General features: G+C 43.2%; 10 protein-coding genes across 13 annotated transcripts in view; 9 read left to right on the top strand and 1 right to left on the bottom strand.

Moving 5' to 3' along the window:
• The first annotated feature begins 256 nt into the window (after positions 1 to 256).
• On the top strand, positions 257 to 1,334 carry LOC145705503 (small ribosomal subunit protein uS9-like). The gene is made up of 3 exons (XM_081782986.1): positions 257 to 481; positions 552 to 697; positions 1,141 to 1,334. The coding sequence occupies exons 1-3, from the start codon at positions 298 to 300 to the stop codon at positions 1,252 to 1,254; spliced, it is 444 nt and encodes a 147-aa protein (XP_081639112.1). The 5' UTR covers positions 257 to 297; the 3' UTR covers positions 1,255 to 1,334.
• Positions 1,335 to 1,338: 4 nt separating this feature from the next.
• On the top strand, positions 1,339 to 2,423 carry LOC145705502 (large ribosomal subunit protein eL6-like). The gene is made up of 3 exons (XM_081782985.1): positions 1,339 to 1,558; positions 1,702 to 1,923; positions 2,052 to 2,423. Exons 1-3 carry the CDS (start codon positions 1,388 to 1,390, stop codon positions 2,370 to 2,372), a joined length of 714 nt encoding a protein of 237 aa, XP_081639111.1. The 5' UTR covers positions 1,339 to 1,387; the 3' UTR covers positions 2,373 to 2,423.
• Positions 2,424 to 2,985: 562 nt separating this feature from the next.
• LOC145705352 (UDP-galactose translocator-like) lies at positions 2,986 to 5,160 on the top strand. 4 transcript variants are annotated; one of them, XM_081782815.1, is made up of 7 exons: positions 3,002 to 3,084; positions 3,461 to 3,559; positions 3,613 to 3,766; positions 3,811 to 4,001; positions 4,049 to 4,210; positions 4,263 to 4,505; positions 4,552 to 5,160. In XM_081782815.1, exons 1-7 carry the CDS (start codon positions 3,034 to 3,036, stop codon positions 4,750 to 4,752), a joined length of 1,101 nt encoding a protein of 366 aa, XP_081638941.1. In that variant the 5' UTR covers positions 3,002 to 3,033; the 3' UTR covers positions 4,753 to 5,160. The 4 variants fall into 4 exon arrangements, with proteins under 4 accessions (XP_081638943.1, XP_081638944.1, XP_081638941.1 ...); XM_081782816.1 differs by having other exon boundaries at positions 3,005 to 3,051; XM_081782817.1 differs by lacking the exon at positions 3,461 to 3,559 and having other exon boundaries at positions 2,986 to 3,084.
• The window catches only part of LOC145705346 (stress-induced-phosphoprotein 1-like), a 74,519-nt gene continuing 61,523 nt past the window's right edge, over positions 3,226 to 16,221 (bottom strand). The window contains exon 9 of the mRNA XM_081782808.1: positions 3,226 to 3,237. The gene's annotated coding sequence lies outside the window, so the exon portion shown is untranslated. The remainder of the gene's footprint in view (positions 3,238 to 16,221) is intronic.
• On the top strand, positions 5,178 to 7,212 carry LOC145702142 (zinc finger CCHC domain-containing protein 8-like). Its single transcript, XM_081779350.1, has 7 exons — positions 5,178 to 5,285; positions 5,328 to 5,465; positions 5,513 to 6,190; positions 6,235 to 6,435; positions 6,477 to 6,634; positions 6,677 to 6,907; positions 6,961 to 7,212. Exons 1-7 carry the CDS (start codon positions 5,228 to 5,230, stop codon positions 7,210 to 7,212), a joined length of 1,716 nt encoding a protein of 571 aa, XP_081635476.1. The 5' UTR covers positions 5,178 to 5,227.
• On the top strand, positions 6,965 to 7,908 carry LOC145702495 (protein kish-A-like). The gene is made up of 2 exons (XM_081779728.1): positions 6,965 to 7,426; positions 7,471 to 7,908. Exons 1-2 carry the CDS (start codon positions 7,403 to 7,405, stop codon positions 7,663 to 7,665), a joined length of 219 nt encoding a protein of 72 aa, XP_081635854.1. The 5' UTR covers positions 6,965 to 7,402; the 3' UTR covers positions 7,666 to 7,908.
• Positions 7,944 to 10,785, top strand: LOC145702996 (eukaryotic elongation factor 2 kinase-like). The gene is made up of 5 exons (XM_081780297.1): positions 7,944 to 8,127; positions 8,333 to 8,524; positions 8,567 to 8,800; positions 8,843 to 8,984; positions 9,032 to 10,785. The coding sequence occupies exons 1-5, from the start codon at positions 7,944 to 7,946 to the stop codon at positions 10,056 to 10,058; spliced, it is 1,779 nt and encodes a 592-aa protein (XP_081636423.1). The 3' UTR covers positions 10,059 to 10,785.
• Positions 10,794 to 11,368, top strand: LOC145702997 (uncharacterized). Its single transcript, XM_081780299.1, has 2 exons — positions 10,794 to 11,033; positions 11,133 to 11,368. Exons 1-2 carry the CDS (start codon positions 10,820 to 10,822, stop codon positions 11,216 to 11,218), a joined length of 300 nt encoding a protein of 99 aa, XP_081636425.1. The 5' UTR covers positions 10,794 to 10,819; the 3' UTR covers positions 11,219 to 11,368.
• Positions 11,502 to 12,726, top strand: LOC145705355 (uncharacterized). Its single transcript, XM_081782821.1, has 4 exons — positions 11,502 to 12,031; positions 12,080 to 12,168; positions 12,213 to 12,283; positions 12,328 to 12,726. Exons 1-4 carry the CDS (start codon positions 11,547 to 11,549, stop codon positions 12,598 to 12,600), a joined length of 918 nt encoding a protein of 305 aa, XP_081638947.1. The 5' UTR covers positions 11,502 to 11,546; the 3' UTR covers positions 12,601 to 12,726.
• Positions 13,576 to 16,177, top strand: LOC145705354 (uncharacterized). Its single transcript, XM_081782820.1, has 9 exons — positions 13,576 to 13,626; positions 13,671 to 13,892; positions 14,515 to 14,657; positions 14,706 to 14,801; positions 14,915 to 15,172; positions 15,218 to 15,320; positions 15,431 to 15,692; positions 15,739 to 15,901; positions 15,946 to 16,177. Exons 5-9 carry the CDS (start codon positions 15,038 to 15,040, stop codon positions 16,171 to 16,173), a joined length of 891 nt encoding a protein of 296 aa, XP_081638946.1. The 5' UTR covers positions 13,576 to 13,626; positions 13,671 to 13,892; positions 14,515 to 14,657; positions 14,706 to 14,801; positions 14,915 to 15,037; the 3' UTR covers positions 16,174 to 16,177.

The raw sequence follows: 16,221 nt of genomic DNA on the forward strand, positions 1-16,221 counted from the left end.
ATTGTTGAATCAAACGCGCTTCAGCTCAAGAGAATTTACGATCAGCGCGCTCGCGATTGGCCAGCGCTGCGAATTAGCGTGGGCGCTCGCGTGATCCGCCAGTCTTCGGCCGCGCTCATTCCTATTCTCCGAAAAACTCTAATTTTTTACTGAATCCAGAGATTTTACGCAAAAACTGAAAAAGCTTGAGATCTTCATGAAGAATCCTTTCCTTTCTAATCTTAGTTCCTGCGCTTTTGAAAATTTTTCCTGAAAGAGACTAAAAACGCTTGAATTCAGAAACCGGATCATCAAAAAATGTCTGCTCCACGAGCCGATGCCCAGTGCGTCCAGGTCTACGGCCGAAAGAAGACCGCCATCGCCGTCGCCCACTGCAAGGCCGGCCAGGGACTCATCAAGGTCAATGGAAAGCCACTCGACCTCATCGAGCCACGAGCTCTCCAGTTCAAACTCCAGGAGCCTGCTCTCATCATCGGCAAGGGTAAGTTTCTTCCTCCTTTTTTTCAAATTTTTATTTATAAATTGTACTTCATCTAGAATCTCTCTTTTAGAACGATTTGCTGGTATTGACATCCGAGTTCGAGTGAAGGGTGGTGGTCGAGTCGCCCAGGTCTACGCCATCCGACAGGCCGTCGCCCGAGCCGTCGTCGCTTACTACCAAAAGTACGTCGACGAACAATCGAAACAAGAGATCAAGGTTTGTCGAGGCGGAGACTCCAGTTAGAGGGTTACTTGTTGCCCCAGTCAGTGAGCTTTGTCACGGATTTTCAGCTTTTGGAATGGACCGGAAATTCTTTCTTAAATTTTTATCAGAAGGATAACAATTATCTTGTTTCATTTTATTTGATCAAGAAATCGAGAAGGCGCTTGCGGCTTTTATGTCGGATCAAACGAAATGAAACAGGACAAAAGTTATCTTTGTGACAACAATCTTGGAAAGACCTTCTGATAGGGCTCGAGTGCGAAGGGCGTAGGCACGGAAGGGATTTGGGGAACCCCTTGACAGCTTTTCTTCGTTTTGAAGAAGTTGAGTGCTTTGCGCCCTTCGCATGATGATCGCCCCTTTTCTTTCCAAAGCTACAGCAAGTGACAACCTCGTTTCCGAGAAAACAAACGTTACTAGCGCATTTTAACCTTTAGGATCTCCTCATCTCTTACGACCGATCGCTCCTCGTCTCCGATCCTCGACGAAAGGAATCGAAGAAGTTCGGCGGTCCAGGCGCCCGAGCCCGATACCAGAAATCTTACCGTTAAATCGTCTCTCTCTGTTCTGTCTCGTCTTGTTCGCCAAACAAGCAACACTTCAGATTGGTCCCTAACGGGCGAGAAAATCACGGCTTCTGACCTTTCCCTATTCAGACTTTTTGTTTACGGACTTTAACCCGAAATGGCCCGCAACAGCACCGTCAATGGCGTCGCCAAGTACTCTCGATCGAAGATGTATTCTCGACGAGCCCAGCACAAGCGAACCAAGCCAGTGACCAAGGTCGAGGCCAAGAAGGCTGCCTTCGTCTCCACCAAGACCGTCGGCGGTGACAAGAACGGCGGCACCCGAAAGGTAAATCATCGAGTTTCTTCCTGACAGTCGTATTGAATCTCTACCAAGTGTTCCCTTGGCCTGATCTGTATTTGATTGGCTAACAGCACAAGAGTGCAGATACGCACCTCCTTGAATTCTAGCTCTCAAAGATGAATGTGTAGGTCGTCGCTCGACGAGAGCCCAAGTACTACCCAACTCTTTCCATCCGAAAGAAGCTCGTCGGACACGGCCAGAAGACCTTCTCCGCCCACCAGCACAGCCTCCGATCCTCCATCGTCCCAGGATCCGTCCTCATCCTCCTCACCGGTGTCCACCGAGGCAAGCGAGTCGTTTTCTTGAAGCAGCTCGAGTCTGGACTTCTCCTCGTCACCGGACCTTACAAGGTACTCTTCCTTGATATCAATTTTAAGAACTTGAAGCTGCAAGCGGCTTGTCGAGTTTTCTATCAAATGAAGATGGGTGTCAATTTCTAGAGTCAAATTTTCAATCCCTTTTAACCCGCTTTTCTTAGGTCAACGGAGTCCCACTCCGACGAGCCATCGCTTCCCAGGTCATCGCAACCTCCGCCAAGGTCGATGTCTCCAACATCGCCGTCCCCGAGCACGTCAACGACGCCTACTTCAAGCGAACCAAGGCCGCCAAGAAGACCGAGGAGGGCATCTTCGAGAAGACACAGGAGAAGTACTCCGCCTCCGAGCAGCGAAAGGCTGACCAGAAGAGCATCGATGCCGCTCTCCTCGCCCCCATCGCCGCCACTCCCTACCTCAAGGGATACCTCCAGGCGCAGTTCGGCCTTTCCCGCGGACAATACCCCCACAACTTGAAGTTCTAAGTGTCTCCCTGTGTTTCCTTTTGAATGAATAAAGTTGTGAAAAAAATCTCATGGTTGAAGAAAAAAACATCTGTTTTGGCAAGGCAAAATTTATCGAATAAATAAGTCAGGGTTTTGAAAGATCTAGAATATTTAGCTGCGTAGCGGCTTTTAAAAAGTAGAGCTGCGAAAAAGTAAAGGATATAAATATTGGTTGTCAAGTTTGTTTTGTCAAAGCCGCTACTGGGCTATTTCTTCAGGTCTTTCAGGATCCCGACTCAAGTTTCTGAGCCTAGAATTCAATGACTTGAAATCCACTTGATCGCTACAAGAATTGTTCACCGCCCGCCTAAGGGCAGTCAACTCTTATTATTACCAGGCTTGGTTGCCTTTGGTCGCATTATTAAAAAAATGAAAAGCGGGCAGCGAGATTTATTATTCCAAAAAGAGCCGTTTTCGAAGCTTTGTTGGAGTTGTTTTTACGAGAAACGTCAGATGCGTTGATTTGAAAAGAAAGCTGGAAAATAATGAGCGCTAGTTTTGGTTTTTGGCCTGGCCGTGAGGCGATATTCGACGGCGAAAATATCAAACCGTCGGCGGAATATCAATATGCAAGCGCGTTGCGAGAGACTGATAAAAACGATATTTAATTTAGAGAAAGGAATCGGTTGCGTGATCGAAAATGGCGGACCATAAGAAGGTAGATATCGAAAGCGTTGATAAAAAAACGGAGGTAACGTCGGGTATATTCACTTTCTCTAGAATATACAGTAGAGCAATCTTTATCGGTCATTTTTCAAGCAGTTTTGCCAGCTTCAAATTTAGTCAAAGCAGGTTTCAGTAATCAGGAAAGGCGGGCAGATTCTGATTCAACTGGAAAATTGAACTGAAGAAAAATGACAGTTGGAAAAGAAAAGAGTGTCTAAAATAGATCCTGGAGTCAATTTTAGTTTGCTTCGTTCTTTCTTTAACTCTTCAATTAGAAATGTAAATACGCTGTCACTGTATTAGTCATTTATCAAACTCACTGAAAATCGAAATTTTAAAAGAGAAAAAACACTAACAAAAGAGTAGCATTAAACCTAACCCTAAAGAATATTTTTTCGCAGCCAAGTGAGGAAGACAAAATGGCCAATATTCAAATGTACTCAAATCAAAAGCAGCCTTTACTCAATATTGCAGATCCGCATGTGATTAGACCAAGTAACGTAATACCCTACTTCTTTCATTTTTTCAACGCTAACGTCTTTTTTCCAATTAGCCAACTGTGGCCGGCTTGAACATGAAATACGTCTCGTTGATTCTTCTCGTCGTGCAAAATGCTTCCCTGGCGTTGACGATGCGCGCTGCTAGAACTCAGACTGGGGATATGTTCTTGTCTACTTCTGCTGTCTGCATGGCCGAAATTACAAAAGGTAAAAAGAAGAGGGTTTGGAGTATTTTTAATACCATTTTCCAGTGCTCGTTTGTCTGATCATCATCCTCCACTCGTTCGGCTGGAACATCCGAAACTGGACCGGCCACATCAAAGAAGAAATCTTCGACAAACCGATGGAAACCCTCAAAGTCGCCGTCCCCGCCTTCATCTACACCGTCCAAAACAACCTCCTGTATGTTTCAATTTCCAACCTCCCCGCCGCCGTCTTCCAGGTGCTTCGCGCAAATTCGCGCTGTCGTCAACTGTCAATTTTATTCAGGTCTCTTATCAACTCAAAATTCTCACCACCGCCATGTTCTCGATTACCATGCTTGGCCGAAGTCTCATCAGAACTCAGTGGCTCTCGCTTTTGATCCTCTTTGCCGGAATCGCCATCGTCCAAGTTCAAAATATCGGTAGCTCGAACAGCACTGAAGGACAGGTGCAGTTAAAGTTGTCGTTTCAATAGTCTAACTCCCTCTTCCTCATTCTAGAGCCCCTTCATTGGATTCATGTCCGTCATTCTGGCGTGTACCTTCTCCGGTTTCGCAGGTGTCTACTTCGAAAAAGTGCTCAAAGGATCAAAAGCTTCCGTATGGCTCCGAAATGTTCAGCTTGGAATTTTCGGCTCCATCATCGCCTTCATCGCCGCTTATTTGAAGGACGGAGCTGAGATTCAGGAGAAAGGATTCTTCTTCGGATACAATAAGCTCGTCTGGTGTGTTGTTGCCAATCAGGTGCGTTTTTCAATCAAGAAAATTGTTTCCAAAAGCTGATTTTTAGGCTTGCGGAGGTCTTCTGGTCGCCATGGTTATCAAGTACGCCGACAACATCCTCAAGGGTTTCGCCACCTCCCTTTCGATCGTCCTTTCTTCGATCCTCTCCGTTTTCCTTTTCGATTACAGCATCACCCTCATGTTCACGTTCGGTGCCTCCCTCGTCATCGGTGCCGTCTACCTTTATTCTATCCCAGCCAAAAAGTAAAACTCACTATCCCAGTTGACCAGTAGCTCAAGCTTCAGAACCTGTCACTATAAAACGCACAAATCCGAGACGAGTTAGCGTCTCGAAGCTTTTATTTTTCCCTGTTCAAAAGAAAAAAGTACCGCTAGTTCACAAAATGAAACATTGTGAGTTTTCAAAACTAAGACTTTTCAACTTTCAATTTTCAATTTTCTGTATAAGAGTCTTTCGAGCCAGTGTCGATTCAAGACAATCTGACGATCAAGATGCTGTTGTTTTATTTCTGTTATTTTTTCTTTTCACATATCAAATAATCAGAGTTATTCCCAAACGAACAAAATCATTCAAGAAAAAGCAACTCTTTCACAACTCCTTTTTCTGACGAATGTTAGTGCAATATTAATAATAATAAATATCGTATTTATATCAACCCTTGTCTTTACTCTTTCTTTTTCAGCAGTGTTGTTTCAATTGATTTCGCAGTAAAAAAGCAATCATGTCATTCGGATCAGAAGCACTTTTCACAGCATTTGACAATGAAGGCTGGAACTCCAGTAAGTCAGTTTTTTCCCAGAGCGCGTATTATCTCGATTTAGATAAAGCGCCAACGATCGAGGAGGCGTATAAGGAGCTGCCGCAGAAAACGAACAAGGACAAGCTATACGAGTTGGAGCTTGAAAACGAAAAATTGAAACGCATTGTCGGAATTCTTACGCCTTCAAAACCAATTAAAGGTAAGACATTCCCCTGATGAGTTCCGAAGCTGATCACTCTTTCCTAGATCAAGACGACGGTCCACTTTGCCAAATCAATTTCTTCCACAACCAGCTTTCGCGTTACTACAAAAACGACCTGATAAAGCTCATCACGGATTTTCTCCTCGAAAAAGAAGCCTCCCGAAAAGACGATCTTGAAGCTTACCCCCGGCAAAAATCAGCAGTTTGCTTACCAAGCCGAGGGGAGGATTATGACGAGTTTGTGGTCATGCAGAGTGTGCACATCTTTCCTGATGGCCACATTTTGGACAGAATTGGCGAGCCTCTGGACAAGAACTCCAATCCCGAGTCCTCCAACTGGATAATTCCAAGCTACGAGACGTTGTACAAAGACATGCTCACTGAAAACATAGAAGACGACACTGCCAAGCTGGAGAAGCAGAAGAACAAGATTTTCAACGTCTGCTTCAACTGTGGCTCCGACCAGCACGGAATCGCCAACTGTCCCGAGGAAAAGAACCCCGAAGAAATCAACAAGCGAAAGCAAGAGTTTCAAAAGGCAGTTGGAAACACTCCTAAACGAGCGGGGACGAAAGCAAGACTCTTTGAAGTGGGAGCGGGTCATACGAACAACAAGAGATTTTCTTCCTTCAAGCCAGGGGTGATTTCCGATGAATTGAAGGAAGCAATGGATTTGAAAAAAGATCAGTTACCGCCTTGGATCCCAGTCATGCGAGTAGAAGGTAGAATGACCCCTTCCTAATGCGTTTTTTCACCGAAATTTAAGGTTACCCGCCAGGATGGCTCGCAGTAGCAGAGGTTCGAAAAGCAACAGTGAGCGTAAACGAAGAAGGGCAAATCAACGAGCTGAACCCGCAACTTGGCGATGGCGATGAATCATCAGATTCGGAGGACGAAAGCAAGAAAACAGAACTCGTCGGTCTTGACGTGTCGAAGATCATTGAATACCCGGGCTTCAATATGCCAAGTGAGCTCTTCCCTTTCCGCTTTTTCTTAACGAAAATTCAGTGCCAAAGGGAGTCAAGGATCCGTCAAAGCCAAAGTGGAACAAAACCCAGTCAAAGAAAAACTTCATCGACTATTATTTGCAAGCAAACAGATGCGAAAGAATTCAACGAAAACGAGCTGCGTCGGATGATTCCAATAGTTCCAATCCTTCCAAAGTTGTGAGTTCATCTTCTCTTATACCCTTTCCTCAAATGTTTTAGCCGAAACTGGAGCTGGAAGAAGAGGAAGAATTCGAAGATGTAGATGAGCTGTTCCAACCTGGATGGGTCAAAAAGGAAGAGCCAGAAGAGGAAGAAGAAGGAGTCACTGAAAAAGGGCTGCCAAGAAGAAATAAGTGGCAAACTGGCGTTGTTGCATTCGCCCACGATGCTTACCAAGTTGAGCCGACCAAGGAAAGAATTTCAAAACCGAAAGAGAAACAGCTCTTTTCAGTGAATTTTGAAGAGTTGCTCGATGGGTCTTTCTTTTTGAAATTCTTTGTGAGACTGGCGCGTACAAGAAGCTAAAGAAAACGCTAAAGAAGACACCAAGAAAAGATGCATCAAAGAAAGAACCCGTCAAAAAAGAACCGGTAGAGATTGTTGATGAATCGATGGTGATATCCGACGATGAAGGAGAAGTAGTAGAAGTTAGGGAAAGTGATGAAGAACAGGAGAAGAAAGAAGAAAGTGGCGATGAATTCGACACGACAGCTGAAATGGAAGAAGACGGCGAAGACGGAGAAGTTCAGGACTAAATCTCATTATGATAATTGCTGGATACATGTAAAAAGATCTGGATTGAAAGCAGAATAAATTATCTTTCTTTCGTATTGTTTTATTTCGGAGCGATTCTAGCTCCGCCCACCCAACCGACTCAAAAGAAAATCTGACGCTTATTTTTTCGTTTTAGAATTTGATAATTGAAATCGATAGAAATTAGTGAAAATGGTGGCAATTTTCAATTTCGAGGTAAAAACCGAAAAGGGTTGGCATTTATTTATTGAATTTTTTAGAGTATGGTTACTCTTATTTTGCTGTCAATCTGCACCTGCGCTTACATCCGCTCTTTTTTCCCCAGCCTTTTGGACAAGCATAAAACTGGCTTCCTCGGCATCTTCTGGAAATTCGCCCGAGTCGGCGAACGACTATCTCCTTATGTTTCCCTAGCCTGCATTATCCTCGGTCTCAAGATCATGTTTTTCTCGTAAAAACTGCAACGCAAATTCCTTCAGTTCGACATTTTTGGCCATTCTACATTTCCAGATTTAGAAATCACTGAAAACTCGAGTTAACCTTTGACATGTACTGCGTCAACCCCTCTGTACTTACTGTAGTTCTAATATCTATTTCGACAGTTGACGACCTTTGCTACTTACACTTACAGTCACGTGTCGAATTCGGCAAGTGGGGATATATTTATCCTTGCCTGAGTGCAATAACAAACTTTTAGCTATAAAAAGTTTAACAGCCTCCTTTTTTTGAAGAGATGGACGAAGTCTGCCCCAGCCTTTTTGACGATATTCTCGAAGGAATACCAGAAGATAAAGGTGCTAACGATCCTGTGGGCGATGAGGGAATTTCTCTGGGAGAAGAGGAAAATGGCAAAAAACAGCATAGAAGTGCTTCTGTCGTTCATTTTGCTATGATGGAAAATACAAGAAAAATTCAAGGTGAATGATTAAAACAGGCATTTTCGGAGCTGACTTTTTTCTAGGAAGTAATATCGGTACGTGGTAAGATTAATTAGAAAAGCAGTAAAACAAGTAGACCGAAATTGGCATCTACTCTTTTTGATCAGCTGATTCTTTTTTACGGATGATTACGTACTTTTCGATTCTTTTCATTTATCGAATTCCCCTACTTAATTATCTTTAGATTCTAAAAAGCGCAATGCCAAACTCTGGAAACTAGCCGCTGATCGAGGCTTGGATGAATCGCTGAAAACCGACTGGTCAAAGATCGTCGGAGATGAACCAGTTGAAGTTGCCAAACGACTTCGATTCGATGGGCGAAAATGGTCGGAAGATAAAATCAAACTTCGAATACAAAAAAGTCCTTTTGCAAATGGTACTCGAATTTACCCAAAAAATGAGAGATGATCGTTTTTAGGTGCGATGCGAGAATGCTACAGAGCTCAAAAGCTCGGGAACTTTTCTCTGAAAGCCGACTGGAAGTATGCCTCAAATGTTGTTTTGAAAAAATACATCGAGGAGGTCGAGAAATCCGTTCTTTTCGAAGACATCACGCTTCAAATGGAAGCCAAGCTCTGGGCGAACGAGTACAATCGTCGAAACCCGCCAAAGAAAATCGACGTCATGCAGATTTGCATCGTCCAGCTCATCGGTAACTCCTTCTTTTTTTCACCTTGACTGATGATATCTAAAGATCGGGATGATGCTCCCTTCTTTCAAATGGAAAATTTCATCGACGGAAAATACGTGAAATACAACTCGAACTCTGGCTTCATCGGAAATGATCGAATGACGCCACAAACATTTTCGCACTTTTCATTCGAAGTCTCCAACAGGTAGATTAGCGGCTTACTCTGAACTTGCTAATGAGCGCAATTTGAAGAGAGAAGATGATTATCGACATCCAGGGCGTAAATGACCTTTGGACCGATCCACAAATCCACTCCGCGAATGGCCTCGACTACGGAGACGGAAATCTCGGTGTTCGAGGAATGGCGCTCTTTCTCCTCTCGCATACTTGCTCTTCCCTTTGCGATTTCTTCAATTTGCCCAAGTTCGAAAAACACGAGTCCGAAGAAGCAGGCTCCCAGCTTCACCAAGCTGTAAAATCCACTCTCGCTTCATTGACAAAAGTCGAAACTCAGAAGCGAAAAAGGTTCGAAAGCAGAACTTCTTCAAGACACGATTCTGGGCTAGAATCACTCTCGGAAGAGCCTATCGATCCTCGAATTCGTCATATCTCAGCTTGCTCTCAAATTTCGGATGATTCTGGTGCCTGCGGCTCGCTCTCGTTGAAAACTATCGAAGAAGAAGTGATTTCGCTATCACCAAAAGTTTCCAAAGAAGAAATTCTAGTTGAAATCCACTACGCCATCTGCCAGCTTTATTGTCAAGAAAGAATTGAATTTTCAAACGAAGCGTCTATTTTCCACCTGATAATCGCGGCCGATGCTGGTCATTTAGAAGCATTGACGATTTATGCGAAGAAATTGCTCGGAATCCAAACGGATATTCTTGAAGAAATCGTGGTCGAGCCCGATCGAAATGAAGGATTCAAATATCTTGAAAAAGCTTCTGCTCTGGGCGATTCTTACTCGACTTTTCTTATCGCAAATGCTTATCGAACTGGCGATGGTCTTCCCGAAGGAGTGGAAAAGAACTGGGAAAAGGCTTGCACACTCTTGACTCAACTGATCGATTCGAGGACTGAAATAGGTGTTGCTGTTTACAAACTCATGGAAGAAAAAGCATCCATGCTCCAAGAAGGGGGCCACGGACTCGAGGCCAATCCCACCGAAGCCGCAGAGACGTTCGAATGGGCGGCGGAAGAAGCCACCTGCGCGATGAAAGGAAAACAGGCGGCGAAATACTTCGAAATGGCGGAAATTGCCTGGAGCCTCGTTGAATAATTATCCGTTTTTTCTTATCACAAATTCTTCTTTATCAATTTTCAACTTTACATGCCTTGCTGACAATTTTTCTATTCCCTGCACTTGTTCAAAAACTGCACAACTTCAAAAAGTACTTCTTGCGATGCCACGAATAAAAGCTTATTTATTCTATTCAAAAAACCGTCCTTCATATTTTTCTCGCTTAGAACTACTGTATGTCGCAGTATTTAAAATACGCGGCAGGCACAGTAGCCGCTGCTGGCGGGGCATTCGCAGTCGGTCGCCTTGCTCTTGGAGATCCAGCAAAATCGGTTAAGCCCAGTCGAGTCTGTGTTCGCTTGGACTTCTGCTCCTCCTGATCCTACCTCCCCAAAGCTCAATCAGTCGTCTGGGCGATTCAAGAAGAATTCGACGATCAAACTGACAAGATCTATTTCAAAACAAACCCAGCGTCTGGAAAAACGGGAGAGTTCGAAGTCTTCGTAAATGAAGAGCTCGTGCACTCGAAACTCAAAGGCGACGGACTAGTTGATTCCAGGCAGAAATTTCAGAAGATCGCGAAGGCTATTGAATCCAGCATTGCCGATTTGAGCTAAAAACTGTTAATTTATTTATTCACTGACCGATAGTTTGTTGATTTTTCGAGCTTATGAAGCAAAAAGCTAAACCAGTTTTTCTGGCGCTCTTTGTGGAGCCCCCTTTCTCGAAAATGAAACTGAACTCAAACAATAAAAACTCGACGGATAGACAATTTACTCCTTTTTCATTTTGTAGAAAACATGGTTTGCGTTCCGTGCATTATCATCCCCGCCCTGATCTGGCTCTACAAAAACTACCTGGCAAAATATCTCGATCCAGTTCTCGCGCCAGTGCTTGGCCCGATTTTGAAGCCAATTTACGCAGCGATCGAGCCTTATGTCGGGAAATACATCAATCCTCCTCCAGCCGGAAGTTCGGGCGGGACTTGCCCAGTCTCTGGAAAATCTTCGTCTGGTTAGTTCGAAAAATGACAAAATTCAATTGAAATCAAGGAAGAGAACTCTTCAAATTTCTTCTTCTTCCGTGATACGGAAAAAATAAAACTTTATTCAGATTCTGACGCCAAATGTCCTGGCGAATCTACTTCTAGCGCTGCGTCTCCATCATCTCCAAGAAGAAGAACCAAAAAAGCAGAATAAATCCATTTTCAAAATTTTCAACTTGTAGTTTCTCCTCTAACCAGTAGTTCTCCGCTCCGTTCTAATTTCTACTTTGTCTCTTGATTCAAAGAACCGACGATGATTCAACTAATTTCTGTCGTTCGCGCAAATAAACACATGTTTATCCAATTTCCTGGCAGAAAAGAAACCCGATGTTCTTTATCTCCACAAGTCTTGTTTTTCTCCATTTATCGCAGAAAAAGCAGCTGCAGCAGGGCAATAAAATCATCGCAAACTCGAGCATTTGCATCAATCATTTTCACGAGATAATTTTATACACATAAAAAAGATATTTCGCCTGAAAAAGATGAAAACCTTTAGCCTTTTCGCATCAATTCTCAAAGTCGCCCTCGCTCAGGATAAATTTGCAACAGATCTGGAAAACCTCAACTCAATGGCAAACCAGCTTTCCCTCGTCAAAGGCAGTCAAGTCTCCCAAGACATCGATGTCAGCGCAGACACGCTCTTCAACACCGCAATCGGAATGTACTCCGCAATCGACAGCGGCTCCGCTCCAGTCAGCAAGGCCGACGTCTCAGCTGCTCTTTTCGCTGGCAAGACTGTCCTCCAAGCCGCGTTCTTCGAGCTCTACGGCGGCAGCATCAGTGAAGTCAACGACAATGACTCCCTCTCCGCCCGTGGCAAAAAGAACAAAGTCAAAGGAGAGGAGAAATTCATCAACTACGGCTGCTACTGCTCGCCCAGCCAAATCGGTCAACCAGACTCGAACTGGCTCGGTGTTGGAATCCCAGTTGACGGAATTGATCATCTCTGCCATGATCTTCACAAAAGGTACAGTTTGGAATTTCATATTTCGAGAAAATTATCATCAAATTTTAGCTACAACTGTTTGAAAGTTGACCACGGCAAAGAATGCGCTTCCACAACACCTTACAACTGGGAATTGCAAGACGATGTTCCTGTTTGTGGTATGTTCCTTTTTCCATCAACATTCAGCTAAATTCTCTTTCAGTCGACGAAGAAGGCACCTGCGCCGGTGATGTCTGCAGACTGGATATGCTATTCGCTCGAAGCTTGCTTTCCGTAAGTTGAAGCAAGATTCTCCCAAAGACTCAACAAAAATTAAGGCGGCAGATCAATGGAGTGCCAAATTTCACATCCTAAACGGCTTCGACCGCGAAGCCGAGTGCGGCAACCCCGCCAACGAACCCGATCTCCCACCGGTCGCCAATCTCGCCACTGACTCCGGTAAATCATCATCGAGCGTTGGCGGATCGAGCTCCGGAAATTCATCCTCCGGCCCACAGTGTTGCGGCTTTGGACTAAACCGACACATCTTCCACGCCGCCACGCACCAGTGCTGCGAAGACGGGACAAGCAAACTCGTCGGAGAATGCTAAAACTAGCCGCCGGATTTGAAAACCAAAATCTGTTGTAAATTTTGTCACATTTGAATACCGGACAGTCGCCAAATTTCACTGGTCTGTTCATGCTTGTTAAAATAAATTTTTTATATAAATAGTCAATTGTGAGTCATAATTTATGACGATGTTTATCAAGTTTTATACGCAGGAAGTACTTAAAAATCAATTCTGAATCGAACTACAATTCTCAGCTCCGCCTCAATATGGAGCAAAGGTAAAAATAAAAATTCCGATATTTTAAAAGTTTCTCTCCGAAGGCGGCAGAGGATTCAAAACTGTCGCGCAACAAATTGATCGTGTAACCGGGGAAGAGAGGAATCATCAAGAAATCGAAAGTGAGGCGGATGGAAGGCGACAATCTATCAAATACAAAAGAGAAGCTGGTTTTGGTGATTTTGCAAGATTTAACGTCTCTTTGCTGTGAATAAAGCTAATTCAACGTCAAATTTTTGATTTTTGATGATTTGTAAATGACGTCCAAAGCCGTTCGTGACAATTTTCTTTCGAAAACCCTCTCCTTGATAGCCTCCTTGAAGCCGCGCAAACCATCGTCAGCTCTCTCATTGGCTCGGACTTTCCAGATTCTGTTCTTCAGAATCTAGAGATTCTTCTAAACAGCCAAGCAAGCGTTCAAGAAATTTTCTAGACTTCCCCGTCACTGATTTGCGCGGGATAGAGGGAATGGGGCCAAGGGCTTTCTCCCCAAAGAGTTAAACTTCATGGTAGTTCAACATTTGCTGAGCGCATAAATACTCACCAGCTTTTTTCACATCTGCGCTCACGTTACTTTCTCTCGCGGTTTTTTTTTCTGAGATCTGTGGAATGGAAATGTGATAAGCTGCTGCAGGCCACAGAGTTATTTTAGTAATGAGCTTTCTATTTTGCTCTCGGGCGCCATCTGAGCGTCTACGAAAAGGTAAAAATTTTAGTAACTGAAAAAAGAGAGAAAAATGAAACTTTCGTCGGGATTTTTAATTTCTCAGGCAGCGGCTCTGACTGTCGGTAAGAAAATAGAGAAAATAAAAAAGAGGTTTAAATCTTTTGAGAATGTGACATTTCGCATTTGCTCTCGAATTCGACTCTTCGTCTCCGTCCGTATAACAGGCTTGACCTCCTTACCAACAGAGGCAAGATCCGAAAACGAGCTCAAACTTTCGTCCACGAGTCTGGCCCCTTCTCTGACTATTTCGTAAAATGCTCCGCCTACCGAAAACAAGTCGGAACCATCAAATGCTACAGCGACGGGAGCTTGGTCGAAGACCCAGGGTGTCTAATTTGGACGGACAAAATTGGATTGGATAGTTGGATTGGCCTATTTTGGAAAATAGCCGGAAATTGGTTGGATCTGGCCCCGGTTTTTGTTGGATATTTCGGATTATTGGGCATTATTGGATAGTTGGAATAAATTGGAAATCGGGGCTAAAATGGGCAAATTGGCGGCCAAAATAAATTGGAATACTGGTAAATTGTTGGGCAACCAGCCGAATCAGCCGTTTTAATCAAATTTTAACCAAAAAATACTCCTAAATTTAACCGAATAATGACTACAATCAGTTGGATAAATGCACTTTTGGGTCCAAAGAGCAATTTTTAAAGTCCTTTTTTTAGTTTCTTAGAGAAGAAATAAGATAATATAAATCGAAAATATTTTTGGGAAGTAAACTTTGTCGGATTTTTATCGGATCCAGCTTTTTTATTGGAATCGGAAAATAATTGGAAAACTGGCTAAATTGGGGAACTTCAAAATTGGCAAATTATTGGATTATTGGGCTAAATTGGAATTGGATTGGATTTTGGCCGGATCAAACCCGAAAAAAAATTATTGGCCGGAAAATGGGCGGCCAGACCCGAAAATTTTGTCCAATTTAGACACCCTGGAAGACCTTCCAGATTGTGTTGAAAGAGGATGTGACCCTTCTGATTTGGGAATTTGGAATACAAAGACGTACACTGAAGCTGATGGGTGTAAAAGAGGATATACGGAGAACGGACTAGAAGTGGAAAATAATGGATGCTTCAGAGAATGCAATCAGGTGTGCTTCAAAATTCCAGCAGAAACTAGATAAACTGCCATTTTTCAGCCCGACGGAACAAAGCTCACCTCGAACAAAAAGATCAAATGCGTCTGCAACGGAAACAGCTGCAACTATGTTTTTAATGTCCGAAGGGAACAAACAAGGAAATTGTTTTTCAAACATGCAAATTCTTTTTTTGCGAAAAGATCAATCAAAAAGATGGTCGAATTATGAAGGACACGTGCTTTTTTATGTAAAAAAAAAAACAAAAATATAGCATCGACGAAACCAAGCCAAACGGCCTCCCTTACATCACTCCCTGTGATACAGAGACAACGACTTCTCCAGCGACAACTTCTTCTCCTTCTTCCACCAACATCAATATTTTGGTGATTCCTATGTATAATAGCGAATCCTTTATCGTCTCCGGCGATGGATCAAGAACTACATCCGCGACTTTGACTGGCAGTTCAACTGAAAGAGCGCATTCCGTTATCATCCGCGACGAGCTCTACAGCTTCAAATATAAGAATGTAATTTTTAATTTTGGGGATTTTGAACCCATATTTTTTTCTTAGATCTCCAAGCTTAATGGTTGCAATTGGCAACTGATTCCACCGACAGCAAACTATTTTCACGCCTTCAACAGCGCTGTTCTTGCTATTGAAGATGGAAAAAAAGGTAAATTATATCATATATATATATAATTTATATGTTTCTGAAATCTTAATTTCCTGGCCAAATTTTGCCCCTCTTAAATTCTAAAAACACATATTTTTTGTCTTTTTTAGGCTTGATTTGTTTTCCCTACTACAATTATGTGACCGCAAGTTACGAGGGCCCCCAGTTGCACAGAGCTTGTGAGATCTTCGACCCCGAAAGCAGTTTGAGTCAACTCCAACTGACGGCTTCGACCGAGTTTAAACACAACAGCGCTGGGCTAGCTTTTTACAATGGAAAGCCGACAGTTGTCGGTAGCAGCACAGCCCATGGCGCTCAAAAGGTGGAATTCTTCACTGGGGACGAGTGGGTTTCTATGCCGGATCATCCAACGTAAGAAACAATTTTATTATTTTTCTTTGATAAACTTTTCTTCAAGTCCCGTGTACGGCTACTCTCTGACGGGCCTTGATAGCGGGGCAATGCTTGTATTTGGCGGGTGCACTCGAAAACCTGTCACTTCGACTTCTTGTTTCTTGTCAAATACGATTTGGAGACTCAAGGACGATCAATGGACGGATATTGGACAATTATCATCAACTGTGAGCTACTATCTTCAAAATTTTTTTGTTTTATTTCTTCGTAGATTTATGGATACGGTTCTGCCATCAATATCGGCAATTTCGTTTATCTCGTCGACGAACAAGACGGAACACAAGAAAATACATATACAACACGGAGACTTTCGCTGGAAAACGATCTGATCATAAATGAGGAGATTATTGACACTAGAACTATTTCCATGCGACCTGGAAACTATGCGATCGCCACAAGGCCTCACATTATGCTGACTAGCTTTGATTTCTGTGTTTGAAATAAAGAAAAGTCAATTTGAAATTTATCAAAATTTCGATAATCAATA

Source organism: Oikopleura dioica, chromosome PAR (assembly GCF_907165135.1).
Source record: "Oikopleura dioica chromosome PAR, OKI2018_I68_1.0, whole genome shotgun sequence".
Lineage (NCBI taxonomy): Eukaryota > Metazoa > Chordata > Appendicularia > Copelata > Oikopleuridae > Oikopleura > Oikopleura dioica.